This window comes from Xenopus laevis, chromosome 9_10S (genome assembly GCF_017654675.1).
Source record: "Xenopus laevis strain J_2021 chromosome 9_10S, Xenopus_laevis_v10.1, whole genome shotgun sequence".
NCBI classification, from domain to species: Eukaryota; Metazoa; Chordata; class Amphibia; order Anura; family Pipidae; genus Xenopus; species Xenopus laevis.
Window position 1 is genome coordinate 61676284 of NC_054388.1, and position 10922 is coordinate 61687205.

Genomic DNA, 10922 nt, shown 5'->3' on the forward strand with positions numbered 1-10922 from the left:
GCAATTTTCCTCCCCTTCCTTAATTTGCATATGCAAATTAGGATTTGGTTCGGCCGGGCAGAAGGATTCGGCCGAATCCTGCTGAAAAAGGCAAAATCCTGGCTGAATCCTGGATTCGGTGCATCCCTACCATTAATCACTAAACACACTCCTATCTGCCCTCCTCACTGACACACCACCAATCACTTGCCAGCAAGTTAAGCGTAGGGCAGTGGCTCACAAACCACTGGCCAGCACCACAACATTGACAGCTGTGCTGTAACAAGGCATAACCCTGTAGCCTGATGGATTTCTTCATACAAGAATATATACATAACAAGGCAGGTTTAGCTTGGTCCAGATATTCATATAACATGAAACTGTCCAGTCTATGGCCATTCAGCTGTAGTTGAACTACAAAAGTCTTCAGCATATACCACACTTGTGACAACTATCAGCATGAATAATTCGGTGTATGCTAAATCAAACATTTTCCTACTCCTTCTCCTGACAGTTCAGCAGCCAAGGCAAAATGCACATTACTATTAGAAATTTTGCTAATGTTAATTTTGCTTTTTAAATACAACAACAAACACTTTGTCCTTGAATACTTCTGCGTGTTTTTGAAGTGTTTCTGCATTTTAATAACATCAAGATAAAAGCATTATGCTAAATAGACTACAGCTCTTAAAGTAACTGGAAAACAAAAAAATGAAATTGGTAACGAAAAAATGTTTCAAAATTGTCATCCACATGAAAAAACGGCAGCTGTTACTGGGCGATAAGCTGTCGCAATGAGTTAGTCCTTGCAAAGAGCACAAGGCTAAAGGTCAGCTGTGGAAATAGAAAGAGTATGCATACATACTGCTAGCTTTATCACTTCTCTTTAAATTGCTATTACTGGCATTGAAAAATAACTGCACTACATGAAAAACTGCAAAATAACCGAGCTAACTGCAGGATTTTGGAAGGCTCACTTCAGCCAAATGAATTCAGCCTCCTATGTGCACAAGGCTACCTCATGATGTTGGAAAACCCTGGAGCTACCACCACCTCAAAGGTGTTCTAAGGGTGGAAAGCATCAATTGGCATAGTGTACTTTTAAACCTGAGCACCATAAATTATGACATTTCAACTCAAAGACATTTTCACAGTGGATTTTTGCTGCAGTTTCACATGCCTGCCAAAAAAATTGGCTCATCGCTATCTACAAGGCCACAGGACGAGGAAGTAAGGAGGAAGTTGAGTACTGGGCAGTTTCAGCAGCCAGGAGAAGTAAGGAACAGGGCAAGAGTCAATAACCAGAATATCAGAAATATGTACACAAGAAGAAGAGTTAAGCTGGCCATAGACGCAAAGATCCTATCGTATGAATCGAGGATTCATATGATTTTTGGACCGTGTGTGGAGAGTCCCGACATTTTTCGTCCGGCGGAGATCGGTCGTCTGGTCAATCGGACAGGTTTAATTTTGTCCCGACCGTCCCGCCGGAGCCCATTGCCCTATCATCGTAATCTGATCGTTCGGCCATAGGGCATGTTAGTTGCATATCGGGGAAAGATTAGCTCGTTTGGTGATGTTGCCAAACGAGCGGATCTTTGCGTCTATGGCCACCTTAAGACTTGCCACTAGGGAATGTACCTGTGACAATGCAGGACTTATATTGTGAATTTATGAACAAATATGGCACTGTGGCATCATCATAAAACACCTATCATGGCTCCAAAGATTTGGGGTGATGATATGAACACCCAGGACTCACAAGCTTTATATAAGCACTAACATAATTTCCTGTCTAAAGTACTGGAAATGACATATACTGAACTCTATTCATAAAGTATAGTTATGACTAAACAAACTCATGTTTACTAGTCACATTTTATGTTGTACCCAGGAAAAAACCCAGCAATGTATTTTAAAGGGGAGCTTTGATGTCATGACTCATAATTATCATTAAAAAGAATATTTAAAAGGCAGAAAGGTCCAGGCCGATCTGCAAAAAGAGCTTGCATGCAATGCGGTGAGCTTGTATGGAATGTACAACATCTGCCAGTTATTTCATGTATATGATGCGATGCACTCATATGAAGCAATCTTAGGTATGCACTGGTTGTATAAATACTACGGAGATAATATAGTCATGGATACAAAGTTTGCAGCAGATCTAGTAACCGTTAGCAACCGATCATCAGACTAGTTACTAGTCTACTGTCTGAATGCAAATATATGAATGCTTCAACTCACTACAAAAGCTGTAAAGGCTCACAAATAGATGCAATTATTAGGGACTCCACCAAAATGTACTATTATAAAATAATAATAATTTCCCATGTACAGCAGGCTTACATTGCAGAATCCTGCCCAATAACTGTGTTCTGCATAATGAAAGATGTCATTCTAATCAACTTTTCAGTACATTCATTAAACATTTTCAATGGTAGGAATATATGTGTAATGTCCTCAGCTTGGTAACCTCCCCCCAGCTCACCTCTTTTTTCGATTCTCTCACACTATCCTTACCTTTCTTTTCTGTCCCTCTTTTTAACCAAGGGGGCTTCCTCTCTGTTTTGTTGTTAAAAATTAAAACTAATAAAAACTTACAAAAAAAATGTTAATGGTTTTACATTTAATTGTAAATGGAATTGCTATTGAAAGCATTGTCTGTATCATACTTCCCCCTGATTTCAGCAGGACAGTGCTGCTCCTTCATGACCTGCAGTCCCGGATTCTAATTTTTATGTTCTGCAGTCAGCAGCTTGCTGCCCACAACTTCTGATCACAATTAGATTTTTTAAAGGAGTTTCAGCTAGGTTAAGGGAGGCAGAGCAAGACAATGGGAACACTGGGAAAGAAAAACAAGTTTTTAGTATTCTGCTTTTGCAAGTGTAGGTGAGGGAGTGCTTTAATCTATCAATTTCTGCAGTCATTTTATTGGCATATGCGGGGTTAATAGAGTGCTCATTGGCCATGTTCACAGCAATTTTACAGACATGCCGGGGGGGGGGTATGTTTTTAATGGTCTTGGTATTTGGGGAGTGGCTAAAACGTCAGTGCGGTCAAAATTTAACTATTTATATAAAGTATGTCCATCCCTGCAGTCTTTGAATTTTTAGAAGTTTGGTCTATATGACAGTTTATACTATCTGCTCTGCAGAACCAACGCAGCAGAGGGCAGCTGACCTGCAGGACAACTAACTCTGAAGTGCTGTTAAATAGTCTAAACCAGGGAACAGAAAATGTCCATTTAAATATGTTGTACTGTATATTGCAGTGTTGGTTAGAATAAAGTTTCTTTCATTATGCAAAAAAAAAAAAAGTTTTGAGGTATAAATCACTTTTAAATCTGACCGTCCCTGTCTCCTTTAGTTTGCTCAGCTTTTCATATGTGTCTATCCTTCTGCCCTTGTTGATATGTCATGCCTGTGCACAGTTCAGTGCTTGGGTATGGAAAATGGGTACTTCTATAGCCAGGTGCAAGTCAGCTTATTAATAGAGTTGTCAGAACACACACACAAGGTATATTGGGGAGAAAGTGTCTAGAGCTGCTGTAAACAGGTAGACATACTGTACAACAGCCATTTAATGCCTTTTAAACAGATATCTAGTGAATAAAATCAAATCAATATTAGTGGCATATAAGTCATCAACTGTAATTAACAGGGAATAATCCTTCTATTGGACAAAATACCAAAAGATAAGAAGGCACCAAGGGCAGTGGAGAACAGGTGGAAATAAACCCTGTATGTTTCCTCCTATTTCACACTGTCCTTTTTATTTCTGGATAAGGATTAGCTTGTACGGAAATGCTTGTCTAAGCAGCACAGCAGTCACCTACACAGGCAAACTGACATAGTGAGTATAACCAGACTGCATAATAACTCGGCTGTTAACATGTCAGTCTCGCTCCCAACCCTGCTCCATTCACATTTCACATTTTATGTTAGTTACATTACAGTCTGGAAATGTTCACTGGCTTATTCTCTTTATACAAATACACAAGCATCGGCTATATATCCTCTATATCCTCACCGCTCTACTCCTGACCTTTTTTTTTAGAAGCGCTCCTGTTTAAGAAGATTAAACTGGGACTCAGAGTTCACCCTGCAACAGCAGCTCTAATCCCATGCTGCTCTCTCTCCCTGGTAATACCACATGCCCAGAGCTTATTCCAGCAACATTTACTTAAGTGTTTGAGCAATTTCCACCACTGGAGTGTGCAAAGGAAAGCTGCAGTCTCTGCTGATACTAAAGTTATTTTAACCCAAATAATTTTGAAAATGTTTCTTGATGTACGTTTATATATCTCTAAACTAAGCATTTAGAGGAGTCTGCAACAGCTGCGGCTATAGAAAAACTCAATGCACCTATATGTATATATATATGCCTATAGTAGTAGTGTAGATAATAGTCTCTGGGAAGGAACTTTGGCTGTGGGATAGTAGGTATAGTAGGGAGAGATGGTGTCTATAGTAACAGTGGGATCATAGTCTCTGGAAAGGGACTGTGGCTGTGGGATAGCAGGTATAGTAGGGAGAGATGGTGCTTATAGCAGCAGTGGAATAATAGTCTCTGGGAAGGGAGTGTGACTGTGGGATAGCAGGTATAGTAGGGAGATATTGTGCCTATAGTAGCAGAGGGGATAATAGTCTCTGGGAAGGGACTGTGGCTGTGGCATAGCAGGTATAGTAGGGAGAGATGGTGCTTATAGCAGCAGTGGAATAATAGTCTCTGGGAAGGGAGTGTGATTGTGGCATAGCAGGTATAGTAGGGAGAGATGGTGCTTATAGCAGCAGTGGAATAATAGTCTCTGGGAAGGGAGTGTGGCTGTGGGATAGCAGGTATAGTAGGGAGATATTGTGCCTATAGTAGCAGAGGGGATAATTGTCTATGGCAAGGGACTGTGGCTGTGGGATAGCATCATAGCAGGAATAGTAGGGGATGGTGCAAATGATAAAGCAGTAGGGATGATAGTCTCTGGGAAGGGAAGTAAACCTTAATAATATTGCCCAACTTGCTGGCCTTAATTTGTTATACTGTTACTGCCAGTATTCACCAATACCCAGGTTCACAACAGAATAAAGGGGGTGTTAACCTTAATGTTAAATTTTAGCATGTTATAGAATGGTCAGTCTTCAGCAACTTTTCAATTTCTGTTCATTATTCATTTTTATATATTTAGTTTTTTTAATTACTTGCCTTCTTCCTCTGGCTTTTTCCAAATTTCAAATAGGGGTCACTGACCCTGTATAAAAAAATGAATGTTCTGTAAAGCTACAAATGTATTGTTACTGCTGCTTTTGATTACTCACATTTCTTCTCAGGTCCTCTCCTATTCATATTCCAGTGTCTGTATTAAAATCAATGCATGGTTATAATAAGCAACTAGATTGCTGAATTTGCAAACTGGAGAGCTGCAGAATAAAAAGCGAAATAACTCAACCCCCCCAGATGATAACAAAGGAAAACCAATTGCAAATTGTTTCGGAATATATCACTGTCTACATAATACTAAAAGTTAACATGAAGGTGAACAACCCCTTTAAAATAGCTATATGTGTTATAGTCCAACTAAATATAAATGGGACCACAGCAAAGCCTGCCTTATTTATGGTGCCACTATCACTTAAACAACGCTGCCTTAAAGGGAAAATACAACCCACCTTTTGACATGAGTTCATTCAGTTGGGCATAACACAGACAAACCTGATTCCACGGACAGGAAGGTAACCATGATTGACGTAACACAGTTTCCAACATCCCCATCAGCCATCTGTTGTGTTTGCTAAAGTTGCACTTAAACAATATATGGAGATGGAGAACCACAAGCTGCTGATCAATGCTACAGAATAGTTACTACATGTCAAAAATGACTTTTCCATTTTTAGAGGTTACAGAAAGGTATGCATATCTGATACAAACAGACTTGATTGCCCATAACATGGCTCATATGGAAAGATACAAACAACAAGCAATATCCTACTCAGCTTAGTTGGTACACTTGCAGGAAAGTGGAACATACTAGAGCAACTGCTATAGTACAAGGATGCAGTCTACTGATACCAAACCCAAGAATCTAGCACATGCTGCATCTGTCTTTATCTGATGTGACAACAACACATAATCAGTCTCCAGCTATAAGGATAAGTAAAGCTGCTGCATCTGTAGCACACTGTAAAATGCACCATTCCTCATCCATAACACGTGTATTCATCCTATTAACAGAGCCATATTTACTTTTCTTATTTCTATTCATTGAACCATGTTGCTGTGCTAGCTCGACACTGTGTGAACTGATATAAGTCCTACTTATAACTCTTTGCATTCTACCCAGAGGGGACCTAGTGAAGTGCCCCAATGGCACCTATACAAGGAAGGACCCCCCTCCATTCTATACGCATGACTACAGAACTGGGACATGAAAGGTGCCACATGAGAACTATCAAAGAGAGAAAATTCCACTATCTGGTCTCTTTGAGAGGTTCTGCAGTAGCTGATGCAAACTGTATAAACACGGAATCAGACCTATATATGTTATATACTTCAACTGCCTGGACACTAGTGTGAACACTAGTAGCACTGGGGGTTGGAGAAGTGGAGCTGTAAAAGGGATACTATCCAGGGAAAATATGTTTTTTTTTCAAAACGCATTAGTTAATAGTGCTGATGCAGCAGAATTCTGCACTGAAATCCATTTTTCAAAAGAGCAAACAGATTTTTTTATATTCAATTTTGAAATCTGACATGGAGCTAGACATATTGTCAGTTTCCCAGCTGCCCCCAGTCAAGTGACTTGTGCTCTGATAAACGTCAGTCACTCTTTACTGCTGTACTGCAAGTTGGAGTTTTATCAACCTCCCCCCCCCCCAGCAGCCTAACAAAAGAACAATGGGAAGGTAACCAGATAGCAGCTCCCTAACACAAGATAACAGCTGCCTGGTAGATCTAAGAACAACACTCAATAGTAAAAGCCAAGTCCCACTGAGACACATTCAGTTACATTGAGAAGGAGAGATAACAGCCTGCCAGAAAGTAGTTCCATCCTAAAGTGCAGGCACAAGTCACATGACTGGGGGCAGCTCGGAAACTGACTATATGTCTAGCCCCATGTCAGATTTCAAAATTGAAGTTTTGAAAAAAAACATGTTTTCCGATGACAGTATCCCTTTAAACTAATGCCTATGGCCAATATAGGATTTTCCCCCAGGCAGTATGGCAGCACTGAAATATTACATTAAATATGGCATCACTTATTAAATGTGGTAGCACTTAAAGATTACATTAAGTACCCAAAGAAATTAGGATAATAGTATATACACCAGCTATTTATTGGGTATATGTGCCCATTACCTGTAACTACCCAGACAACGCCCCCCAGACAAGTGCAGTATTCCCATGCCAAGCCCTCTGCCAGTGACGCCACCTGTAGGATTAACCTTTGCCTGGGAGTTTGGAAGCCCAAGTACCTGTGCAGAGAGAAGCAGCGGAGAGCAGGAGCAGAAAAGCGCCCAGGGGAAGGAGCCCGGCCCCCGGCATGTTGCACCCACATAGGCAAGCTGGTTTTCCCCGGTGCTGGGACGGTGAAGCTAGAAAGTGTTTGCAGGACTTCAGTTCCCCGGCACTTTGTACGTACTGATCCCATCCAGGCACCAGCAGCTGCTACAGGAACGGCCCCGCCCACTTTGACTGCCCGCGGTCACGTGCCTGTCACTGTTTATGTGCCCTATTTCCAGGGCAGCTACACAGCCAGTGGTTTAGTACTGGACTGGCAATCGCTAGTCGTGTAAAAGGAGACATTCACCCAAATAACTTCTCTTTTGTTTAATAAAAGAACATTTCATTTTAAGCAACGTACAATTAAACATCGGCAGTAGTTATAAAGTTATCAACAAACGTATCTGCTATTGACCGCCTTATCTGCTTGTTTATATTCGTCTCCTCACTTGTGTGACTCGACTGACAGGCAGAAGAGAAATGATTAACAGACCTGGAAGAGAGTCAGAACCACAGAAACAAAACAGCTTTCAATTGCAATTACATTTTCAAATAACTTAAACCCATTGAACAATTCACAAACAAATGTATATGGGGAATCTAAAGACCCCTTTCCTCCAAAACTAGTGAAATAAGGATATAGATATAGTCAGAAATATGAGGATCAGTTTCCACTTCTACGTCTGAGGGGGGAATCCTAATGATGTTCAGCCTTACTTGTTTAATTGTCCCTGAATATGATGTACCAGAAACAAAGGAGTTTTTGGTTTTGTTACTGTATATCTGTTATTGGTGTGGGGGAGTCTGGGGAATATTGACCCAGTAAGGAAAGGTGGTGGGAGAATGGTGGGTGCAGTGGGTCACAAGTTAGCAACCCTATCAGTGACTCTAAACCTAACAATTGTTTCTGCTGTACATAACTCACTCATGCTGCCACAATATGGTTTGCACGTTCTAACAAGCCAACTCCAGTGTGAGCCAATGGCAAGCGTGAATTATTTGCTTTTTTATTATTATTTTTATTTTCTTACAATGGTTCCCCGAGTACATTTAGCGTATGTGTCCCCATCTGAATCATCTTTATTCCTCACAAGCCATTTAACTTCAACATATTCAGGTATAAAGAAGAACTGTAGATCACATCTTTAGTTGCAGAATTATTACATCTTAAACACTGGTACAAAATTGTCATTTTCAATATTTTACTCCCTGGTGGATATGCATTTCTCCTTGGCTAATAATATTACAGCAATAAAATAATAATATTCCCTCCGGTTCTATAATTATGGTGGACCGTTTCACATTTATGTGAATGGTAATTTTGCCAAGGATTTAAGGTGCTAGCAATTAGCATAATTCTTTTCAAAGATGATTCAGTTGTTTTTATAGAAAAAATCAGAGCTATATTTAAATACAATGTGTATGTATGAGCTGCCTGTGAGAATATCATAATAAACAGAGCATTATAATAAGCATTTAGTGATTGGGCTTTTTCATTAACAGTGAAATCAAAAACTTTGATGGGGGCCGTGAATGTAAGCAGGGCTTTAATTCATATTCTTGGCGTTTTGGGGCTCTAAGAAATCTTGCATCGGAGTTCACCGCAGCCATCTTCTGAGTCTTCGATAAGCTGAGTGGGAGACCAGCGAAGCTGCGCATGCGTGGTTGGAGCAATTTACCAGTTTGTGACAACTGCGCACGCGCCAAAATAGACGTAAATTGCCAAAGAGCCAGAAGAAGACACGAAGACCCGGAAGATGGCTGCGATGAACTCCGATCCCTGAATCTGCACCGAGGGGTAAGTATAAAGTTAGGGGCATTTCTCTGGGGGGCAGCTAGGCTGGGGGTATGGAGGAGGGAGGGGGGTCTACGTGGGGTGGGAGTAAATGGTCAAATTCTCCTTTAAATGTGGTGGGAGAAAAAATACCCAGATATTATCTTTTGGTAGCCACTGCAAGATTATTAATTGTGAATGAGTTTTTAAGATAGTAATAATATATTGTGTCTGGCATAAATGAACACCATCAGCAAAGGGGTGGTTAATCTTAAAGGAAAACTAAACTCTAAACATTAATATAACTAAAAATGCCATTTTTATGTACTGAACTTACAAGCCCATAGCAGCAATGATCCAGAACCTTAAACTTCTCACAGTGGGTCACCATCTTGGAAAGTGTCTGCGACACTCACATGCTCAGTGGGCTCTAAACAGCTGTTGAGAAGCTAAGCTTAGGGGCCGTCACAAATTATCAAGCAGAAAATGAGGTTGGCCTGTAATTTAAGTTGATGCTACAGGTCTGATTATTAAATGCTGATGCTAATTGCACTGGTGTCTGTGCTGCTGTGTAGCAATTATCTGTATTACAGGAAAAGGAAATTCCCTGGGCACAAAAACCCTCCCCCCTCCCATGTGTTGCCCCCTCTCCCTCCTCCCCCCTGGCCTACATGTTCCGCTGGGCAAATGCCCCTAACTTGTTACTCACCCCTCTGCGCAGGTCCAGTCCACGGAGTTCACAGGCGCCATCTTCTCCCAAGTGGTCTTCTTCCTGCATTGACCGGCGTTTTTGGCGCATGCGCAGTAGGAGCATTTTAACGGTACGGATCTACTGCGCATGCGCCGAATGTCACAAAGTGAAATTGGAAAACTTTGTGACATTCGGCGCAGGCGCAGTCAAAGCAGGAATAAGACTGCTTGGGAGAAGATGGCGCCTGTGAACTCTGTGGACTGGAGCTGCGCAGAGGGTGAGTAACAAGTTAGGGGCATTTGCCCGGCGGGACAGGTAGGCCAGGGGGGGAGGAGGGGGGGGCAACACAGGGGAGGGGGAGGGTTTTTTGCGCCCAGGGGGTTTCCTACTCCTTTAATTACTAATCAGTCTTATGATCTAATACGATTTTGAAGATTTTCATTCATCCAGGCCATGGTATATCTATTATAAGTAATTCTAGAGCCAACTGCACTTGCTGAGTAATCATTGAAGTCATTTCACTTCTCATCTGAGCAGCTACTGCAGTTCAACTGACTTCTACCGGAAGTCCTAGGTATATAAACTCTTCCACTAATCCAATGACAATGACACATTGTAGATGTTCAGAGAGGTGAGAGTTGAAACTTTCAGAGGTGTAAATGCAGTGTAGTTACTGTGATAGGAATAAAATATATATCAATGGGAAATGGGGGGCGTGGCCTAACTGCCAATGTAGTAAGACGTGTTCCCGCTGAGCTCCGGTGTCATTGATCCGTGCTGACTGATCAGAGGGCTCCACAGCCACGAAATTGCATAATCGGCTACCTAACACCTCCTGTATTGCCACAGATGGGGGGCCACAAAAAAGCTAGCGACACAACAGCGTATAAAATGGACAAGTATGTCCACCAGGTCAGTGTGCGGACCAGTCTGATCCGGAACCGACACTGCAAGAAGTCCTCCTTGCGATCCGTGAATCTAGAACTG

General features: G+C 41.4%; 1 protein-coding gene across 1 annotated transcript in view; it reads right to left on the reverse strand.

Moving 5' to 3' along the window:
* The window catches only part of acvr1c.S (activin A receptor type 1C S homeolog), a 34399-nt gene extending 26619 nt beyond the window's left edge, over positions 1-7780 (reverse strand). The window contains exon 1 of the mRNA XM_018238791.2: positions 7443-7780. Coding sequence (XP_018094280.2) covers positions 7443-7512 — 70 coding nt within the window. The 5' untranslated portion in view covers positions 7513-7780. The remainder of the gene's footprint in view (positions 1-7442) is intronic.
* Between the last annotated feature and the right edge of the window lie 3142 nt (positions 7781-10922).